A 22,529-nucleotide genomic window follows, 5' to 3' on the forward strand; every position below is an offset into this window, starting at 1 on the left:
GCCATTCCAGAAAGAGTTCCAAAATTGCTTTGAAGGGTGGACTAGGCGCTGGCGTCGGTGCATAGCTTCCCAAGGGGAGTACTTCGAAGGTGACCATAGTGATATTCAGCAATGAGGTGTGTAGCACTTTTTCTAGGGTGAGTTCACGAACTCTATTGTCAGACCTCGTATATCTCAGAAAATGATAACCCTAACAAGTTTACTACCCATCCGACACCGTACATAGCTATTACAATACCATTTACTATATTCCCTGTGCTGTACTTTACATCCTGTAACTATATATTTTTTAAAATTACAGTTGACATTCAATATTATTTTATATTAGTTTCAGGGTAGAGCATAGTGGTTAGGCATTTATATAATCTATGAAATGATCCCCCTGATAAGTCTACGACCCACCTGACACTATGCATAGTTTTTACAATATTATTGACAGTATCCCCATACTGTATTTCACAGCCCCATGACTATTTTGTGACTATTAGTTTGTTCCTAATCCCTTCATCTTTCTCACCCATTTCCCCAACCTCCCTCCCCTCTGGCAACCATCAGTTTGTTCTGAGTCTATTTCTGTTTTGTTTTTTCAGTTATTCTCTTCTTTAGATTCTACATATAAATGAGATCATTTGGTATTTGTCTTTCTCAGTCTGACTTACTTCACTTAGCATAATGTCCTCGAGGTCTATCCATGTTGTTGCAAATGGTAAGTTTTCATTCTTTTTTATGGTCGAGTAATACTCCACTGTATGTATGTACCACAATTTCTATACCGAATTGTCTATTGATGGGCATTAGACACAGTGATCTCTGGGGGCCTGCCTACCAGGGGATCCAATAAATAAAGGGGGTTGAGGCTCCTGGAGGAAGGGGACTGGGGTAGATGCGGAGCCCGCTTCAGCGCATGGGGCGGGCGCCTTGGGGTTTCCAGCTCTGCCAGCGGGTGCAGCGCCCCCGAGGCTCAGCTTTCCCGGGGAATTCCGGCGGCAAGTGGGTGGGAGCGGGGAGCAGGGGAGAGGGCGGGAGGCGGGGCGGGGCGGGGCCGGCTGCGGTCTATAAGGAGGGCGGCCCGCCCGCCACGGCCACTCGCCTGCGCGACCTCTCCGCACCGTGCTACTATGGCCCACGCCTGCCTGCTCCGGCTGCTGCTGCTGCTCCTCGTGGGCTCCTCCGCCGCTGTCGCGGAGTCGGTAGGTGCTTAGAGATGGCGGGGGGAGGGGGTGCGGACCGGTGTCTCCTTTGTTCCTGGGAGCGTGGAATAGGGTTGATCGGCTCCCAAGGAGACATCGGGGCCGGAGAAACTTTGTTGGAAACTTGGACCCGAGGTCACAGGGAGGCCTCCGGGGGTGGCTCCTTTGCGCGCCCTGCGCCCCCAGCCTGTTGCTCTTCCCGCCTCCCCCTGACCTCAGGCCGGCCCCGGTCACCAGGCTCGGACGTGACTAAGCCGGTGTCACCTTCTGCCCCCACCCCACCCCGTACACACACTGTCGCCCTTTCCCTGGTGTTCCTGGCACAGGCTTGGAGCCTCAAACCCCCCTCCTCGCTTCCTGGGCGCCCAGAGCGGGCAGCGCTAGAATCCGAGGTGCCGGGGGATGAGCGGACTGCGAGGACTCGGAAGAGGGAGGAGCTGAGGGTTCTGCTGGGCCTTGTTTCACACACTGGGGACTGGAGAACTGGGCCCTGACCTCACTTCTGGCCCCCGCGCTGCCACTGGCTTGTGACTTAGGGCAAGGCCCTGCCCCCGCTGGGTTTCAAGTTCCCCATCTGCACAAAGCGTATGACCAGTGTTTCTTTTAGGGTCCCTACAAAGTTGAGACTGATATTGAAGGGTGGGTGGGAGGGGTGGTTCCGGCTCCGCGCTTTTCACCAGGAGATGAGCCCCTGCTTTCTGCAAGAAGGGTGCTTATTTCTGTTCAGTGCAAATGGGGAAATCGAAGCACCCACCTTGAGTGAGATGAGGGAGCCTGGGGAGAGAAGGTCTCAGTGAGCTCTGAGAAGCTTTCCTTCTCGCTGGCCACTGGTTTCTGTCGTAGGTTACAAAGCGCTGGGCTACCAGAAGCTCCATTCGTGCCAGCAGTCAGCTGGGGAGGAGGGAGGCAATCTCCGGGAATTGCTGGGAGAGGCGATCTGCCTCCCAAAAGCCTGGGCTTTGTGCCCCGTTCGTGTCCTTAAGCCCTGGTTTTGGGGAAAGCACTCGAGTCCCTGTTGTTCGTTCTGGTATGGGGCTCCCATTTCTCTGGGCTTACTTAGGGACAAGTGGTTTCAGCCTGGCAGGCTTCAGTTGAATGAATAAGACCTGAGCAATAATGCCTGCAGCACAATTGCAGACTTGCTGTGATGATAGCAAACGTTTAGTGCCTATGGTGTTCCTGGCAATGTTCTAACAGCTTTCTAATGGCTGTTCTAATGGTTCTATCAACTAGCTTCACTCTGACAACAACCCTGTGACTGTTCTGAAACTGGTCCTCAGGCTAGAAAGCTAACACACTTGCCCAAGGTCACACAGCTAATATAGGGCTGAGTCAGATTCAAATTTAGGCTGCCAGGCTTCCAAGTCCCAGCTCATCTTAACTTGTAGTCTGGTGCTGTGATGAGTGGCTGCTGTTGTGTCCCCTCCTCAGGAAACTCAAGACTAGTTTAGAGTCTAAAGATTTGGGGCTGGCCAGCCTCAAGGAATTCTGAGGTGGAAGAAACAGAGGCCCCGTGTGAGGGGATGCCTTCCATAAACTAAGGGCCACCTTGCCAGAAGCTTAGTGGCCGAGTCAGGACTCGAACCCAAGCCTGCTGCTCCCTGCTGCAGTGCTCTAAACTATGCCCTGAAGGATGTATTGGAGTCCAGCATTTGGGGAGGCATCTAAAGGAATACCATGTTGGGTCCTGCCGGCCCCGCCAGTGTGGGGAGAAGAGGAAAGACCCCGGAGGTTTTGAGGACACCGTGTGGGCTCTCACATGCCAGTCTCAGCTTGGCCTGCTGAGCCTACAAGTACTTCAGAGTGAGGGGCACACAGCTATGTCCCTGGGGTAGTCAGAAGGACATAGTTTGGGGGAGGGCTGTCAGTCCTGCATATGGTGACCCATCAGCTGAGGGAGAAGTCAGCCCTGAGCAGCTGCTTCCTGAGCGTAGTGTCCCCCTCTCATTCTGACCTCAGCACTCCCCTTCCGCTAATGTCACAGACCTTCCTCCTCTAATGGGATCATAGAGCTTCCCCTTTGGGCCCCACCACCCCCTTTCCTCCCAGGGCTGTGGTTGGAAAAAGCAGACCTCATCACTGTTGGATTAGACCACAGAGATGATCGGCCCCTTTTTGCAGGTGGACAAACTGAGGCCCAGGGAGAAGGGTTTTGCTAATGGCAGTTATGGTGTATTGAGTGTTTCCATATGCCAGGTCCACAGAAAGCCTGTGGGGATTGTATTATTCCCACTTTGCAGATGAGGGAACTGAGAGGTAAAATGGGTACCACTTTGGGGTAGCAGAGAGCATCTAGGCCATCAGAATCTCTGCCGTCCCCCTCCAATAGTGCAGTTGGGGCCCCTCCCCTTGGGTGGTATCCCCCACCCCCTAGGTGCCACAGGTTTTGGGAAGGAAACCCTGGCTGAGCACCCAGCCTCTTCTCTATTGGCGGGTCTTGCCATCCTAAACCAGTTCTTCCTGTCCAGCTGGGAGCATTCCCCTGAACTGCCTTCCTGCCACTCCCTCCCTGGCCAGCTAAAGGCAGCCTTGTTTTGGGAGCGGGAACTCCTCCCACCCCCACCCCTAGAGATATTGCTGCCCAGGGACACAGCCCACCTATGTGGCACCAGGCCCAGCCAGTTTGGGGGAAATGTCCCCCACCCACCGTTGTACTTTAGCTTAGAGACGTTTCTGGTCTCCTTGAGAATTCTCTCCTTGATTGCACAGAGTAGGCTTGGGGTGGCAGCCCAGGGGGTCTAGGAGCCTTGAGTGACTTCTTAAAAGCCCTGAGAGCCACCAAGTACCCGGGAGAATATTTTGGCCATGGTTTGGGGGAGTCTATGAGGTTGGGTCCCTTTCCCTCTCTGGGTTGCCATCCCCCATCTGTAAAATGGGATTTGAACCGAATGGCCTCAAAAGCCCTTTCTAGCCCGGGTATTCTATTATTAAGTACCTACACTTTGAAAAGGGCTGTGGAAACCCATAAAGACGTCTAAGGCATTCCCTCCCTTGAAGAAAGTTATGGTTGGTGAGGGAATAAATACACCCCACCGGATTCTGAGTTGTCTTCTCACCTCTCCCCCACACACAAGTTGCACCCACACACACCCAAGGCAGGAACTCTGCTCTGTTCATTTTTAGTGAAATACCTGTCCCATGGTTAGTACTCAGGAAATGTGTGTATGCATGAATAAATAATATTCACGCATGTAACTTCATTCTAAAAGGTGCACTGAGGTAATTTATTGCTGATATGAATGCCTCCCGGTGATACTGTGAGGTAGGTATTATCTCCATTTTTACAGGAAACTGATGCTCAGAGGAATGTAATGGCTTGCCAAGGTCAGAACAAGGTCTGTCTGATAACACAAGGTGTCTGTTTTGAGTATCCTCAGCACATTTCAGATCAGGAAATTGGCTGGGTTGAAGGTAGATACCTTGGGTCTTACTTCTGAATTGCTGGGTGACTTTGAGACATGTGCCCTATCTCTGGATCTCAGTGTCCCCAACTCTAAAATGAGGAGGTTGGATCAGAGCCCTCCAGGGTCCTTCCTGTCCCAAGAGCCTACTGATAGGGGGAGGAGAGGGTTCTTGGCCTGAACAAGAGGAGAAGTTGCGGGTGGGTGGGACATTCAGCTCCTGCCATCCCCAGCTCCTGGAAACAGAGGGCTTTTCCAAGGACTTGGAGTGCTGAGCGGCCTGAATGAGAAGCTGGGAGAGCCAGGATGGGCTCCCCGCCCCAGCTCCCTCCTGGGAGGAATTGACTTCTAGCTGTCCTCAGCCTCCCAGACTGCTGGGTGTGATTTCCAAATGACCATTTAAAAGTGGGGGAAGGGGCTGGATAGGGCTCTGTGAGTCACTGGAGGAGAGTACTAACTGGCCTGCCTGAGTCACCCATTTCCTTTCTACCTCTTGGCTATAGGATGGCTCTGTGCTGGGGGCCTTGGAATGGGCTCCCGAGTTTTACCTTGTCCTTTGAGAGCCTATGAAAGCTGGTCAGCATTTCAGTGTCCAGGGCCTCGAGGGGACGTACAAGAAATACTAGTGTTAGGCCCAGACCTTCACACCGCCTTGCCTCTGTGTGGACTTTGAAAGGGTAGAGTTCAACCAGTCCTCACAATTGGTCTTTTGGCCTCTGCAGAGCAGGTAATGTTGTTTTTCCTTTTTTCCTGAAAGCAAAACTAAAGCTGCCGCTGGTCTAAGTTCATAGAGCAAAGTCTGTACAGTCCAGATTGGATGTGACCCCAGGAGTCTCTGGTCTTTTGGATGCCCCCTCCTTGCTTCCTGGGACTGGCTGGAGGGCATTGGAACCTTGGTTTGGAGTTAGGCAGACCTAACTCCGGAGGTGTGAATTCCCCCTCTTACTAGCTAGCTATACCTGGCTCGGATGAGCCACTCCACCTCTCAGCTTTCTGGTCTGTAAGAAGAACTGGGGTTGTGGTAAGGCTGGTAACAGATAACAAGACTGCAAGTTATGCTCCCTGTGTGGGGCCTGGGAGGGAGGAGGCTGTCTTAGTGACAGTGCCCTTCTTTGCCCAGGCCACTTGGATGCTACCTGGTACCTTTGAGGACCTCCCCCGCCCCACCATGGCCCCTGGAAAGCTTTCTTCCCTCCCCCATTTCTAACCTACAGCAGCAAGGTGGGAAGGGAGTAGCCTAGGGTGGGGCCGATGGAACCCAAATCTGCAATTTGTTTGTCTTAGAAGTGGGTTGTTTGCTAATTATCAGATGGGTTTATATTTAATCAAGAACCAGTTCCCGGCTGCCCCACCCCTCCTGCTGGGAATCTGTAGGAACCCCCTGCTGAGCAGTTTGCAGCCTGGAGGGACGAGCCAGGAAGGTTGCAAAGGGTGTGTGGACCTTGGGGACACTGCCCAGGACTCGGGTCACCCCAGACCCCTGGTTGGAGGGACAGCGTTCTGTAGGAGGAGGGCCATAGTTTCTAGCCCTGTGGAGGCTGAGTGAAATACAAATAGCACTCTGCGTGTAAGGGGCGAGATGGTGGGCAGAAAAGGGACTGTGTTCTGAAAAGCCAGTTTTCCTGGTGCCTGGAGAGGGAGGAGGAGGAAGCTTTTGTCAACAGCTGGGGGCTGATTTAACCCTAGGAGTACAAGAAACCCGACTTCTTGGGTTGGTTTGTTATTAACTCACTGGTGACCTTTGGGTGCAGTTCCACATCTCGCAGGGTCCCCTGGCCCTGTCTGCTAGAGGCTGGGTGACAGTCAAGGGGGGTACATTTCACAGCCAGAAAGACCTGAGTCCCTATCCCAGCTCTGTCACTCACCCAGGAACACACAGTTAATAAGTCACTTTCCCGATGGAAGCCCGAGTGTCCTCTATAAAACACCTGTGTCACCTGAGGGTCATAATCGGTGTTTGGCAAACTTGTAAAGTGCTACCTTAAGTTTAGTTTATTATTAGCGGCTAGACAAGGGTTCTTAACCTGGCCAGAGATTGGCTTTGAGGAGGGCGGTGTCTGTATGCATGTTGAAAATGTAAACCGATGGTGACAGTTCTTGGAGTTCAAAGCTTTTTATCCTTATCGGAGGGCTCCAGGAGTCCCCAAAAGATCACTCTGTGATATGAACAGTTCTCTCCAGCTTTGGCCTTCTGCAGTCTCCCCTACCTGCCCCTCCTATTTTCTCCCCATCTCTGCGCCCCCTCTGTCTACCCATCCCCACCCTCTGGCCAGTCCCTCCTTCCCACTTAGCTCCCCACCCCTACCCCCCTTACTCCTCATGCCCCCTTCGCAGTCCTTCAGGCCCAGTAGCTCAGCTGCCCTAGTTTTCTCTGGCACAGTAGAGGTTGCTAGTCAGGTGACACCTGGGGTAATGGAAAGGGGAGGCAGGGAGAGGCTGGTATGTGTGGAAACAGTGACATGGTGAAGCCTGCTGGTCATGGCCAGGCCTGCAGGGACTGGCTGTACCACTCGAACCTCGGGGCATGGGAGCAGGGGTGACCAGTGGCTGGGCAGGTCACCAGGAGTAAGGACACTTCTTGCCCTGGGGAAGCCGGGCTGAGACGTCTGTGTGACAGATTGACATATTCTGGAGCAATGGCTTCCCCATGCAGGGTGTGGGGGGTGCTTCAGAGGGGCAGGAAGCCAGCACCCAGAGCTGATCTAATCAGCTGAGACAAGGCTATCGACTCTGCTCCTGAGAACAGGGAGGCTTGTTTACCTCCCGCCCATGGATCCAGCAGGGACCACGGATCCGCTGCCTAGATTACAAACCCCAGCTTCAATGCACCTCTGTCTCTGCGGCCCTGAGGGAGCCAGCCCCTCCCAGCTGTCTCCACCGGTAATCGGAGCAGTGCCCAGCTTGGTTACCAGGACTTGAGACAGAGGGAGGTTTGTCTCTTTGAGAACTGTCTTTTTACAGGTAGGGAAACCGAGGCCCAGAGAGGGAATCTCCCAAGATCACCCGGGGAGTTATGACAGGGGTGGGACATCAGCTTCTGGCAGGGGGATGTCCAGAGGCTCCAGAAGCTCCCACCCCCTGCCCCCATTCTTAGCTGGCACCCCGAATCCTGGAGCCCTTGCTGTGGGAATGGGCTGCCCTGGGGGGTTGGTGAAAAGCTGGCTGCTGGCAGTGCCAGGCCTGGCTTCTCTCCTGAGTGATTGTGTTCAGAGTAACCCGACCTCAGAGTGGACAGAGCCTGGGCAGAGCTGACATTCGAACTCCCTACCTCACCCCCAGACCTGGCTTAACCCTTCAGGTACCAGAGCACCAGGTCGTGGGTTGGTGTGTCGTTTCTTTTTGCCTTATAGATATTTTTTTCATCCCCAAGGCAGGTCAGATACTCTGGGGATACAGGTCCCAAGTAGAATTTCAGGCGTCTCTGGTCATTGCTGTTTGATCCTTTTGGAAAAATACAACTGGTCTTTCCTCTGCTGCTATGTGCTTAGCACAGGTGGTCTACATTGTGTTACCTTGGGCAGGCCTCTGCCCATCTCGGGGTCTTTTTCTCTTACAAAGTTTCAGGGCACCTGATTGGTTGTTGAAAAGTCTCTGGTCTCAAAAGCAACATGATAACCCATTATCGGGTATGTCCCTTTGTGGTTTGACAAGTACTTCCCCACCCAGGGACCACCTTCTGTCTAGCAATGGAATTGCTTGTACAGCTTTTCCCAGGTCTCACTGATGCTTTGAGCACTAATCCCCTTAGCCAGAAGGAAGGCAGGTGGGGATTAATAGCTGCTACTCATTGAGCGCCTGCTGTGTACCAACCCGCCTGCTGGGTCCCTGACACACACTAATGCATTTCACGTAATCCATCATCCTGCAAGGTGCTACTCGCCCTGGTTACAAAAAGAGAGATGGAAGGACGAGATGTGAAGCCCCCAAGGCTATATAGTTAGGTAAAGTGGCAGGACTGTGGTTTGCTTGTGGATCTGCCTTTTCAGGTAACCACACTAGGGGCGCCTTCCTTTCCGCCAAGGTATACAGTCCTTTTTGTGGCCCCCAGGTTTTGCTCATTTGGGGGGATATTTGACCCTTCAGAAGGGGGATGAGGGAGGAAAGTGATTGTATCAATGGCCTCTTCTGGAGATCTGTCAGGATAGGTTTAGTCATGGGTTTAGTCACCATCCCACCTCCTCCCAAAATGTGGCTTTCCTAGTTGCCCTTCTGGTCTCACCTCCTGAAAGAAGGGTCGAGTGTGTCCCTGACCCTCCCCACCCCTGGGGAAAGGCCAGGTAGGGGAAGGCTCTCCTCTCTCTTCCTCACACCGTTCATAGTTAACCAAGCTCTGACCCTGAACTTCTCCCTGGTGCCCCAGCCAAGTTTCTGTACTTTTGTTTAATCAATATCACTTTCGCCTTTGTTTATTCCCTGGCCAGGGGCAGGGGTGCCCTGGAGCCCTGGCTTGGCAGCGTGGGCTGTGGGGTTGGGGTGGAGATGTAAATATAGCGTGGCTGACAGTGAGAAGTATGGTTGTGGCTGAGGCATGGTCTTGAGTAAGATCAGGATTGACTCAGCTCTGTCGATTTCCAGCTATGTGTCTTTGAATGACTCAACTGTACCTCAGTTTCCTGCAAAATGCGTAGAGCATTTGTGCCAATAAAATGAGCTCAGGTAGAGAAGCATCCAGTTTGGTGCCTGGCACGTAGTGAATACATAGTGCTAGCCACCCAGCCCCCAGGCTTGTCCTGGGTGACTGAAGTTGTAGGACTTTGGGATAGAGAGGGGACCTTTTTCTAGCTTCATGCCTAGAGCCTCAGGACTGGATGGGGAGTGTCTCTGGAGTGACAGCTGCTGCCTGTGGATTTGCTGAGACCCTTAAGGGCAGCTAAAACCCTTGAACGGGAGAGAGGACAACGCCAGCCTGAGAGCCAGGAGACCTAAGTTCTAAGTCCAGCTCTGCTGCCAGCTGCTTGTGTGACCTTGGAAAGCCCCTTGTCTTTTAATCTGTTTGCTAGGTTATAAAATGAAACGGTTGGGCTCTGTGGCCTCAGATACTGTCTGTTGGCAGGTGTTGGTCCCTTTAGAACAAAATAGCACCTACTCTTTTATGGATAGTGTGGGGAAGCGTCCAGTATCTCTAAGCCTCCAGGCACCAGCCCCAGGTGCCCACCCTCAATGGAGCAGCAGGGTCGGTGGGACCCAGGCCCACTGCCTCATTCACCTGGTGATTTGTGTTGTGTGTCTGTGAGAAAGACAAAGACACAGGGAGACCTGAGGGCCCAGAGAGGGTGCCTGTGCGTGCACACACATGTGAGTACACGTTCCCTGGGCAGGGATGGGGTGAACTGAGGAGAACCGACCAGACCACATCCTCAGCCAGGAGCAGGGTGGGGTCCCTCTCTGGTCAGGGATGGGCCTGGCTGCTGGGTGGCCTGGTTCTTCAAAGCTACCCCAGACTGAATGGGCCTTGCTGAAGAGTGTGAGGGAAGGGAGGGCAGTTGGCACCCTCTCCACATACACACACAAAGGGATGATTACCCACAACCCCCTGCAGTACGCTCCTGTCTTGCTGGCCTGGTCTTAGACGGCTCCTGCCCACTTTGGGAATTTCCCTGTGATCAGGGGTCGTGGCCAGAGAGCGCACTTTTGGGAGTTGAAGAAGAATTTAATTTTCCTGTGTCCTCCCATCAGCGCGCCTCACAAAGCTTCTCCCAAGCCCCTGGACTTGCTGTGGGAGGGCACCTAGGCTCATCTGATGCAGCCTTTAGGGACCCCAATCCTTTTAGAGGCGGAATAGGTGTCTGGTGGGGCCTACTCTAGGCCATGTTGCTAACCCCTGGTGTGATCTTAGACAAGGCCTTTATCGTCTCCAGGAACCCGGTACAAGTCTGAAGGGTTAGGGATGTCCCGGTGACCACCAAGAGGGCTGAACTGGGAATAAATCTAGTGCAGCCTCGGTTTTGCTGCTGACATGGCTGCGAGGTCTTCGTACCCACCTCCTCTTAGTCTTCATGTGTAAAACGGAGCTCGTCACTGTCAACCAATCAGCGGGCTAATGCCATAGGTTGTTTTGAAACACCCCTTAGCACTTTCACATACTGAACGAAAGGCAGGTGAGGAAGCAACTTCCATGGTTCCTGGGGACAAAAAGGGGTAGGGAGGGTGTCAGCCTGAAACAGCCCCACTTCGGGACCCTAGCCCCGGTCTCCAGGACTTTGAGCTCTGATTCCCCACAGCCAGTCTGGTCTCCAGGACAGTCAACAAGTGGCCATAGTACCATCCTGCCCTCTTGGGCTGGTTGGACCTCCACCAACAGAGCTCCCTTCTCCCTGGGTAGACGGGCACTCTATGTGCACGTGTGTGTTTCTTTGCATGTGGTTAAAGGGTCAGGTGACCCGTACTTGGGTTTTGGTCCAGAGGGGCCACTTTCTGCCTGTGTGAACTTGGCCAGCGACTACCTTTCTGACTCGCTCCCCCTGCCTCCTTTCCAATTCTGCACAACAAGATCTATTAGGAGGACTTACTTCATGCTAAGTGCTTAGCTAGGTAAGCCACAGAGGTGCTGCTGTCAGGTTCTGGGCCCCAGAGGAATTTGCAACAGGCGAACAGGGTACGTAGGAAGGAGCACAGGGACCCCGCCCTAGGTACAGGCAGCTTGCACAACCATGGAGGAACCTTACTCCTGAGCTGCCAAACCAAAGCCACAGGCACCGAGTTGTGTGCGGGGGCTGGAATTCCAGTGCTCGCTCCTGATTCCGGAGTCATGAAGTCATCCCTAACCAGGGCTTAACTCCTTCTGGCTCCCACCCCCATGTGTGCCAGGCCGTCAGCAGATTCTCCCCTCCTGCAGGAAGGGGATTTGCCTGCCCACTGCTGCCTTCCTCCCTGCCTGACCCTGCTCCCTTCCAGGAATCCGGCCCTCCTGGGGGTGGAAGAGGGCTTGATAGTCAAGTTCTCCCCGCCTCTCCCCGGAAACCAGTGGCGGGGAGGACAGGAGGTGCCTGGGCCTCTCCTGACATGGTAACCTTGTCTTAGGAACTGATATTCCTTCCCGGGCTCCCCACTGTGTCACTGGCAGGCTCCGCCGGGAGAGGGACAGCCTGGGGCAGGCAGAAACAGAACTGGCTTCTTTCCTTTGTGAGCTATGTAGGCTAACTTACTGTGTGAACCTGGGCAAGTCACTGCCCTGTTTGGGGTCAGATTCTCTCAAATTCTGTGAAACGGAAGGACAGGATGTCCCTGGCCTCTCCAGCTGGTATTCTTGGTTCTGAGCAGATCCCCGGCCTTCTGCAGTTAGCGGCTCTGCAAAAGACGCTAAGAATGTGTTGGGGCAGGGTGTGTGTTGAACTTAAGTGAAACCCTGACTCTTCTGACAAATGGACACTTTCATATTCGAATTAATTAGAGAAGTAATGAGCTTGGCCCAGGGCTGCTGTTCTGTGGGCAGACAGAACCTCAGCCTAGGAGCTAAGAGAAAGGATGGTAGGCTTTCCAAATGTGTCCCTTACCCTCTTGAACTCTAGGGAATGGGGCAGAGTGGCAGATGTACTTGTAGGACCTTGGGAAGGTTCTTTGCCTCCCTGGACCTTTAATACTTTCCTTTTGAAAGTTCTCAGCAGGGGTGGACCTCAGGTTCTGCTGTGACCAGCTAGGCTCTCATGGGATAGGAGCTGAGTGACACTTAGGGGTACTGGAGTAGATGGTGCATGAGGGCAGAAACGGTGCCTCTCCATGTCCTGCGTGGTGTTGGCAAAATGGACCCGTGGGAGATATTTGGAAGGTTAAAAACAAGAGTGCGCTTCTGTACTCTTGAGTCACTCGGTCTGGGGCAGCGCCCTGACCTGAGGCTGTTCTGGGTGTGGGTGAGCCAGCCTTGCCTGTCCCAGCCCAGTCTGACTCAGTTGGGAAAGGTGTCACAGACTGGGCCAGACCAGAGCCAGCAGCCCTCTCTGCCACACAGAACCCTGGCATAGCGTATCCTCCGGCCGGCCTGGGTGGGTGGACTCGCCGGCTCCAAAGTCAGGCAGCCCTACGTGGAATCCTTACTTCTTCATCGCCTACTTATATCATCAAAAGAAAATAATTCCATGTCTTTAATGCCCACTTTCCTCCCTTGTAAAATGGGGTGAAAGACATGGCTTTAGAGTTACTAAGAACAGGGGGTATCACATACATAGCAAGTGCTTAGTAAATGGTACCTAGTACTATAATTGTATTCTGACTATTAGCACCTTTATTATTTTTATTACCCCAGAATGGGATAGAGACTTGCCTAAGGTCACACAGCAAGTCAGGGGCCAGGAGGGGCCTAGGACTCCAGGCTTAGTCATCTTCCAGCACCCAAGTGTACCTCCTCGAATGCCTGTGTCATTGCTTTCTGTGGCTCAGAGGCTGTGGCCTACCATGAGCAAGGCTACCGGTTGATGTATCTCCTTTTTTCCCCTAGATCCGAGAGACTGAGGTCATCGACCCCCAAGACCTCCTAGAAGGCCGATACTTTTCTGGAGCCCTACCCGACGACGAGGATGTGGTGGGGCCCGGGCAGGACCCCGATGACTTTGAGCTGTCTGGCTCTGGAGATCTGGGTATGGAGGCCAGGGCAGGGGGCTGCATGGACGGCAGGGAATGCGGCCTCTCCTCCTAGGAGGGTGACCACACCTGAAGACTTTGATTTTGGTGGGGATGTTCCTGGAGTGCCCCTCCTCCCTCAAATAAGAGGAAACAAAAGTATCTGGATCAGTCGTTTCCATCCCTGAGACCCTTCCTGGGCTAGTTGTTGTAACTACTAGGTTTTCTGAGCACCAGCCTGAACTTGTTCACCTAGGGCACAGTGAGGGTGGGGAAGGAGAACTGATAGAGTGTTTGTCTTCCTTTGAAAGGAAAAAGACCTGGGGGCCTGCAAGAGCTGAGGTGTAGGTGGGGAACCAAGAACAAACCCCTGCTTCCGAGGGGGGTGGGAGTAGGTAAAGGTACCTAGACTTCCGGGGCTGGTGCCCTGCGTGGTCTCCTGTGAGTGTCTGGCCCTGGCTGCTGGGCCAGACAGAGCGACTAGGAAACATCCCTCCTATGTGCAGGATGGTGTAATCATTCAAAGTTTGAGCTTTGGAGTCGCATGGTCCTTGGTTTCCGAGTCTGTAAAATGGGAATAGGAATGACAGTACATCAGTGTTATGGGGATTGGACTGGGTTGTAGCTCTGTGCACATGCCAAGGACTCGTATGTTTTAATATTGCAATTTCTAATGTTTACTATTGCAGTCTAGGCTCTTGCCTCCTCAAACGAGTCCCCTGGGGATCTTGTTAAAAATGCAGATTCTGAGTCAGTGGGCCCTGAAGTTCAGTATTTCTAGCCCCCAGGCAGGACTGTCGGTCCCTGGATCCAGCAGCCATGGCTGAACGGGGGTCACTGATCTGGGGGTAACTGACCTCATACTCATATAGCCTTTCTGACCTTACAGATGACTCAGAGGACCCCAGAATCTTCCCCGAAGTAACCCAACCCTTGGTAAGTAGCTACGTGCTTTGCCTCTCCTCGTGCTCCCGTGTGAAACCCGTTGAGAAGAGCAGAAGAAATCAGGGTCTCACCTCACCATCAAGAAGACTTTTATTTGTGGCCTTGGGTTCCTCTGGAGCAAGCACCACTGAATCATGGGTAGACCATCGTCCCCAGGATAGTCACTGTCAACACTTAGATATGTTTCCCACCCCTTTTCTGTGGTTGTATAGATATTTCCCAACATGAATGTCAAATTATATACACAGTTTTATATATTGCATTTTTCACTTAAAGTGGTCATGAATATTTCCCCACATAATTAAATGTTCTTCCTATTTTTATAGGCTGCATAATTATAGTTCACTCAATTTCCCTGATTGATGGAAAAGTTATAATTTTTCGATATTCTGAAATTATAGCACTACAGCACGCATCTTTTGTACAAATCTCTAATTAGTTCCTTAGGACAGAGTCGCAGAGGCAAAATTGCTGCGTTCAAGGGCCAGCAATTTCTGCAGTTTTGCCAAACTGCCCTCCAGAGTGGTTACTCTTAGAATACACGCCGAGCAGCAGTGCGTGGGGTTACTGTGCCCTTGTCACATTATTCATTCCCATTTTGGAGGCAGATCTACTAGAAAAGCTGCTGGGAAGGATTTGACAGCATAATTAGTGAATTGTTGCTGATTTCTGCTTCAGGACCACATGGTTCTGTCAGCAACATGGCCGAAGCAGATTTTCCTGTCCCCTGCCCTGGGTGCCCCCCCAAACCATGCTGAGCATTTGTCTCTTCTCCTTCCCCCATCCAGGAGCCCTTAGATAACCGCATCCCTGAGAGGACAGGGCCTGGGAGCTGGGTCCCCACCGAATCCAAGGAGCTGGAGGAGAACGAGGTCATCCCCAAGAGGCTCTCACCACCCCTCGAGGGGAACGAGGATATTTCCAACAGGGTGTCCATGTCCAGCACTGCCCAGGCCAGCAACATTTTTGAGAGAACAGAGGTCCTGGCAGGTAAGGTCCTCGCAGGATACCCCGAAGAGGGGCAGGGCTCCATGGGAGGTAGTGCTGTACACAGGACTCCTTAGCCCGGGAGGCTCCTTGGGGCCCCTTCCTTAGAGCCAGACCCAGGGTGCCCTGGCCTTGACTCCACCTGGGGGTGGTGGGGCGATGCTCTGACTGTGTGCAGCCTGGTGGAGGGGGAGGAAAATTGCACATCAAAGACTTCTAAAGAATAGACACGCTGAGTCATTCACTTGCTTTAAGCCCTCTCTTATTTTCAGAGCTTAGGTTTGGTAGCTGGGGAGTTAATTATTAAAAGTTAACATTCTTTGAAAATCTCCCTTGAAAGCCTAGAGGTTCCTTAGCATCGGACTGGCTTTCCCTCCCCCTGCTTTATCACTTGTGACCGTGGCTGAGAAGAATTTTGAACCTCAGTGGAGATGAGCCTCCGGTTCCTCCTCTGTAAACGGGTATAATGATACCTCCTTGGGTTGGTATAATGACTCTGAAATAACTCGGCAAACTGTAAAGGGCTGTTCTGATTTGTTAGCCTAAAATATAAGGATGAACAAGCCTGGTGAGTGGGCCAGGCTGGGCCCAGGCTGGGTAACTCCCATCTCCTGGTAACCAGCTGGGCCAGTAGCTCCCAGGAGGCTTGATGTACAAGCAAAGAGCCTTGTGTCCTGCCTCCATCAGGACAGATAAAAGATCTTGCGAGCATCTTGCAGATGAAGTTCCCCAGGAGTATAATCCCAGGTGACTTTGGGCCCAGCTAAGCCTTGACCCTGGTCTCCTGATACCTGAGCCAACGTTGTTTTCACTTTCCCTTCACTACTTTCTGTGTGATATAGGTGTGGTTGGGGGTGCTGTTGGAACTAGAAGGGCCCTTAGAGACCATTTAGTCTTGTAAGTTTCAAACAACTTGGAAGTTTTAGAGGTAAAGCCTCCCCCATCTTTCTTCAAACAGTGTCACTTTTCAGCTGGCACATGTGGGATTTAGATAAGGTTTTGCTTTTACCAACTGAGGATTCTACTGCTGTTAAAGAAAAATGTTTTTTTTTCTCTAAAACCTTAAAAGTAGTTTTAAAAAACACTGATATAGTATAAAGCAACTATTTCTCATACATGGGGAAACTGAGGCCCAGAGAAAGCAAACCACTTGCTTTCCAAAGTCACAAAACCAGGGAACGGTTTTGAACCTAGGGCCATAGTCACTTCTGAGACCATACTTGAACCGTGACTTTGTGGGGCAGCCCCCCACAGACCTACTGGAGGAGCTGGGGTCATCAGAGGGAAAGGTGATGGCGACAAGTGTGGGGTTGATATTTGATAACCCCTGTGCTTTTCCTGGCATCTCCTGGGGGTACTTTGTTGCTGCTTTTTCATAGAGTTTTAGCCAAGAAAGAACCTTACTTGGCTCCTGTGCCCTCATTCTGTGCAGAGCTGTGGAGTGTGTGCAGAGACAGAAAATTAATCTTCTTAGCCTGACTAAGACCGAATTAGGGGACTCAATCTGCCACAGAAAGGATTCTGTGAGACATCCCTGGCCCGTCAACAAACAGGATGGAGCCATTCGGGCCCCCTGGCATAGAGCAGAGAACATCCACTCCCCTGAGGTTAGGAGCCCCCCACATCTGCCTGACGCTGGCCAGGTGCCCTTCGGCTGTGCTCTTCTCTGAGCCAAACTGTAAGCATCATTTATTAAGTACTTCCTGTTGTGCCAGGCCCGGTTCAGGGTGCTAGGGACACAAAGAAACCACAGACGTTTACAGTGAATGAGCAGCGAGCATATGCTATGTTACACACTTCTAAGCACTTTAAGTGGACTCATGTATTTAATCCTTAGGACAAACATATGACAAAGTTACTTCCATTTGCAATGGTTGAGATGAAGGAACCTGCCTAAGATCACCCAGTCAGTGAGGAGGACAGATGGGAGTGGACGCTACGCCTTACCACAGAGCTACATTCATAGGCCCATAAACCACCATCTATAATTATCTGTAACATAATAGCATGGACATGCTAGTGTGTTACACCTGTGTGTAGATAGACACGTATATCTGTCTATAGAAGCATAAGCCAGCATGGGTATGTGTGCACACAGGGACAGCTAGGGGACTGGGATTTTTCTTGCTTCTGGCTCAGTTAAGACTAAGCTGATGTTTAGAAAGAGCCTGGCTTTGGACCCAGGCAAATGTAGGTTGGCATGGTGGCTTTGCCACTCTGGTCCTATGGCCTTCAGGGACTTCTAGTGACCCCCTTCTCGTAAGTGAGGTTGTGAGAATCAAGTAAGTCATCAGCATGCTGGGCACAGGTGGTGGTGATGGTGAGGGTGTCGAGTTGTAAGCGAACCAACCGGGCGGGTGAGGGAGGACACGAACCCCCATGTCCCAATGAGCAGCTCTCACCTTGCTGTTCCCTCTGTTCCCTGCAGCTCTGATTGTAGGTGGCGGCGTGGGCATCCTGTTCGCCATTTTCCTGGTTCTGCTGCTGCTTTACCGCATGAAGAAGAAGGACGAAGGCAGCTATGACCTGGGCAAGAAACCCATCTACAAAAAAGCCCCCACCAACGAGTTCTACGCCTGAAGCTTCCTCACGGGCACTGGCTTGGACTTGAGGGGGGTGGGAAGCTGAAGGATTTTGGAGGGTGGACATTAAGGAAGGGGGAGGGCCACCTAACACTGACCTGTCAGCGTCTTCAGCTCCGACTACATTTTAAGTGTCAGGACAGACATCATCTTCTACTGTTCCTGCCTCTTCTTGATTCTCTGGGCCTCGAATGTCCCAGCAGAAAAACGAGGCTAAACTTGGCTTTTCTGAAGGCAAATCTAGAATTGGATCATTTCTGCATCTTCCAGTTTAGAATCTAGGCCCAGTGTAGAGCCTGTACTGACCACGCCTCATCCAGAGCCCCTCTGAAGCTGTCGTATGAATCCTGCTGGAGAGCTGCTCCTAGCGCCTTCCTCCCTCCGACCCCCGACCCCTGACCCCCTTCCCCCCCACCCCGCTTCACAGCCCGTCCCTCTGCCAGGAACTGGGAGAAGGAACTAGAACCATCTGCACCTTGTGATGTGTCCATCAAAGGACACTTGAGTCCACACTACAGGAGTCTGTGGTATACTTGGGCCATTCTAGGCTCTTCCAAGTGACTTTTAGAAATCAACCTTTTTTATTTGGGGAGGGAGGGTGAGGACAAAAGCTGAAAACTCATATTGAAATGGATTGGTAGAATCTATTGGTAAATCTCTTTTTAGGGGGGTGTTTTTTTAACAGTTCATTCCTTTGTGTAGTGCCTCTGCCTGGCCAGAATGCACAGGTGCTGAGGTGTTCTCCGCTCTCTTGCACATTTCCACAGTACCTGCTAAGTTTGTATTTAATGGTTTTGTTTTTGTTTTTGTTTCTCGAAAATGAGAGAAGAGCCGGAGATACAATTTTTATTAATTTTTTTTTTTTTTTTTTTTACTATTTATAGCTTCAGACAGGGCCTCTCTTTCCTCTTTTTCTTTAAATCCCCTCCCCATTTTTTTTTTTTTTAATATATTTTACACTCCTGTTCATGACTTTGACCCTTTCTGAAGCTGCTTCCTCTAAGAAGTAGCTTTTGCTGAGACATAGTTTTCTGGCAGATCCCAAAATATAAGGGATAGTGGGACTTTTGTGTCTCTTTTCTTGTAATATATTATTCTTCCTTGGTTCTAGAAAAATAGATAAATATATTTTTTCAGGAGCTAGTGTGATATTTCCAATTTAAAGTTGGCTGGGTGGTTGAGTGAGTGAATTTTTATGTGGCTGAGTGGGGTTTTGCCTCTTTCTCTCGCCCCGTTCGTGGTGCCTTCTTTTCATTGGGCTAAGACAGCTGAGGGCAGATAGTTCTGCCTTCTTTCTAGCTTCAACTTTGAGTCCAGCTGGTATGCCTTCATTTTTCCAAATTTCAGAGAAAACTGGAGAGCTGAGCTAGCCAATACAGTAACCAATAGCCACATGTGGCTATTTAAATCAATTACAATTACATAAAGTTAAAAATCCATTTCTCAGTCACACTAACCACATTTCAAGTGGTCAGTTGCCACATGTGGCTGGTGGCTGCTGCAGCAAGCAGGCAGGTAGAGACCATTTCCATCTGTCAGACAGCACTGCTAGAGAACTAAACTGGCTTAGCAAGTCACAGTCCCAGCTTTGTTGGGATGACCTTTGTCTCCCTGGGCAAAGGCAGGGTGGGGGTGGGGAGGGCTGATTAGGCCCTAGTTCTGGAGCCTGTTACAGCCACATTCCCCCTCCAGAGAGAGGTAGCATAGCCTGGGCAGGCTGTGTCTTCTGACCCCACTGGCTGGGATTAGGAGAAATCAGCCTTGCGTTCTGCACCCTTTACCCCCAAAACCCAGGGTTCCCAGCTGGCTGGGTCCTCTTCTCCACTGACTCCCCCCCCCCCCTTTCCTCTGGCTATGTTGGGAGCGAGCACCTCTTGTAGCCACCTCACACTTGTCTGTTACTGATTTTTTGATAAAAAGATAATAAAACCTGATAATTTCTAGATGGCCTGCCTCTGTGATTTTCAAGTTTGTAAGAAGTCATCCTTTCTGGGCTATGTAGCCCTTGGCCTCGGTGGAGCCTGAGGTAACTGCCCTGACTAAATGCCCTTTGTGGTGCCAGATACCGGGGGCAGAAACGTAAGAAGCCAGGAAAGGGCCTGGAGAGGAGGGAAGAAAGTCAGCCAGTGCAGGTTGTGGCCTGTGGGGCATGTTGCACCTACCTCAGTGTTTTGTTTAGGCGGCACCGTGTTTGAAAAACAAACACAGAAGTCCTTGGATTAGTTGCCAACTACAGAAATTGGTCCGTTTCCCATAAAAATTCAGATTCCCCCCTTCTCTCGGGGAAAAAGAAGGTTTGACAACTCTCAGGCTTCATGGCAACAATAGGCAGTTGCTGACAGGCGCCAGCCGGTTTAGACGTGAGTTCTCTGTCTTGCCACAGTCTCCTTCCGCCAGCTTCATTCACATCACCTGCTCACTCACGTCACCTGCTGGGCCTCAGTGGCCATTTGAGTTGGCAGGCTCTAGATGTCTCTCGATCCTCAGAACAACCCAGTGAAGTGGGTTAAATCCTTTAGACCAAGGTACCACGTGCCCTTAGCTTGTCTGCAAATTAAACAATCCCACGGCCTTGGACTTCTGTGGTTTTCCCTTGGTGCTGTGTTGGCTCAGTGTTTCCCTGGGGTCCAGGGAAGAACAGAAAGAGGATTTGGTAGTGGAAATACCCCCGCCCCCGCCTCCATGTCACACATGCATGTACCAGGAACCCATTCTATGTTTTACACCTGGATCCATTTAATCAATTCCATGAAGTAGGTGCTGTTAGCATTCCCATTTTACAGATGGGGAAACTGCAGCTAAGAGGTTAGATAACTTGCCCAAATCTATACTGCTACCAATGGCAGAGGTGGGACCGGAACCCAGGCAGGCGAGATCTAGTCTGCTCATAACCACACTGCCCATCAAAGGGGTTATGTCATCCAGGGCCCCTTCACTGGGGGCTGCTCAGGCCCCATAAACCTCTGATGCAGAGTCTGGTTTCAAATCTCTTTCATCTGCACTATCTTAATGGCTGTTAGTCACATGTGGCTATTTCCACTTTAATTAAAATTTAAAAAATTAAAATTGTCCCCCAGTTGCGCTAACTAGCCTCGTTTCAAGGGCTCAGCAGGTACGTGCAGTTGGTGGCTACTCTATTGGACCATGCAGACACAGAACATTTCCATTGTTGCAGAAATTTCTATTCATGTTTTGTTGGGTGGTGTCAAACCTCTGGGTTGGGATTCCAGCGTTCACCAGCTGTTACCTTGTGCTCCAACAACCTGTGGGGAGGTAGGTCAGAGCCTCGTATGCAGTAAGTGCTCAATAAGTGGCACTTTATTCTTCTCATTGGCACCATCTGTCGGGTAAGGTAAGCGCTCCAGAAGGCCCCTATATTATCTACTGCTGTGTAGAATCAGCCCCAAACTTAGGGGCTTATGACGGCATAAATATTTCTGATAGTTTCTGTGGGGTAGGAATTCGGGAGCAGCTTAGGTGGTTCTGGGGTCTCATGAGGTTGTCCTTGAAATGTTGGCCTGGGCTGTGGTCATAGGAAAGCTTGACTGGGCTGGAGGATCCACTTCCAAGATGGCTCACTTGCACGTCTGCCATGGTGGTGCTGGCTGTTGGCAGGAGGCCTCAGTTTCTCACCAGGTGGACCTCCCTGGGGTCGATTGAGTGTCCTCATGACAGCACCTTGCTTTTCCCAGCGAGTGATCCAATAGAACCAGGTGGAAGCTACGATGCCTTTTAGGGCTGAGCCTTGGAAGTCACATGCTGTCACATCTACAAATCCTACGGTCACACATATCAACCCTACAGAAGGGACTACAGAAGGGCAGGGGGCAAGACATTAGCTGTCACGCAGGGTGTCATGCAGGGTCTCAGCTCCTGCTTCCCCCATAAGAAGGCAGGATATGGTGAGGCCAAAAAGGAACACCCACAGAGCCACAGATAGGGGAGTCTTACCAGTATATTCTCACTGGCGGCTGGGTTGTAGACACAGGAAGCAGGAGCCACACAATCTGCAACCTGCCCTCCGCTTCTCTGCCAACCAACCCCTTGCTAACTGCAATCCGTGCTTGCCAGCCACCATGCGCTTACCAGCCCACATTTTTGCTGCTAGCATTGCTAAGTCAGTTATCTTAGTTGCCAATGGCTCACTGGTTACAGCTGATGGCCAACTAGTCACAGCTGATGGCCATCCAGTCACAGTTGATGGCCATTTACTACCTGAGCCAGCACCTTTCCACGTGAGGCCAAGAGCCTGGAAACTGCACTCCTGGCTCTGTCCCCACAGAAGCCATGTTAAAAGCTGGTTACTCTAGCTGGTCAACTCTGCACAAGGATTAATTTATCTGGAGAGCTAACTCTAAGTGGAACTTGGTATAATATTTCCGAGAATGGGGTAGGGGGTGCAAAGTGGGTTTTGGACAATGTCAGGCCATTTTTGTTCATGATCCTGCCAATCTTCTGAGGCAGCAGAAGTACTGACCCCTGAATGGGGCGTTTCCTTCAAGGGGCTTGGGAGGGCATGCAGGCCAAATAGATGTTCCCTTCTAATAATTTGCTGTGCAGTTTTGGGGAGTGGGATAGGCAGAATTCTAAGATGGTCCCTAAGATTTCTGCCCCCCTGGTGTCTACAACCTGTACATTCCCTCCCCTGGGGTGTGGGCAGGATCTGTAACTATAATGGCTGTCACTTCCATGATTAGGTTCTATCAGAGAACAAAAGGTGACGGCATTTTGCAGATGTAATTAAGGTCACAAACAAATTGATTTTTGACTTAGCAAAAAGGGAGGTTATCCTGGGCGGGCCAGACTCAATCAGTTGAAAGCCTGATCAACGTTAAAAGAGGGTCTGGAACCTTCCTGATAAGAATGATGAT

General features: G+C 51.4%; 1 protein-coding gene across 1 annotated transcript; it reads left to right on the top strand.

Annotated features, from left to right (window-relative positions):
- The first annotated feature begins 1,031 nt into the window (after positions 1-1,031).
- Positions 1,032-19,601, top strand: SDC4 (syndecan 4). The gene is made up of 5 exons (XM_019749699.3): positions 1,032-1,190; positions 13,023-13,161; positions 14,034-14,080; positions 14,878-15,079; positions 17,505-19,601. Exons 1-5 carry the CDS (start codon positions 1,119-1,121, stop codon positions 17,654-17,656), a joined length of 612 nt encoding a protein of 203 aa, XP_019605258.1. The 5' UTR covers positions 1,032-1,118; the 3' UTR covers positions 17,657-19,601.
- The last annotated feature ends 2,928 nt before the right edge of the window (positions 19,602-22,529 follow it).

The sequence above is a fragment of the Rhinolophus sinicus genome, chromosome 13 (assembly GCF_057876585.1).
Source record: "Rhinolophus sinicus isolate RSI-liver-muscle chromosome 13, RSI-T2T, whole genome shotgun sequence".
NCBI classification, from domain to species: domain Eukaryota; kingdom Metazoa; phylum Chordata; class Mammalia; order Chiroptera; family Rhinolophidae; genus Rhinolophus; species Rhinolophus sinicus.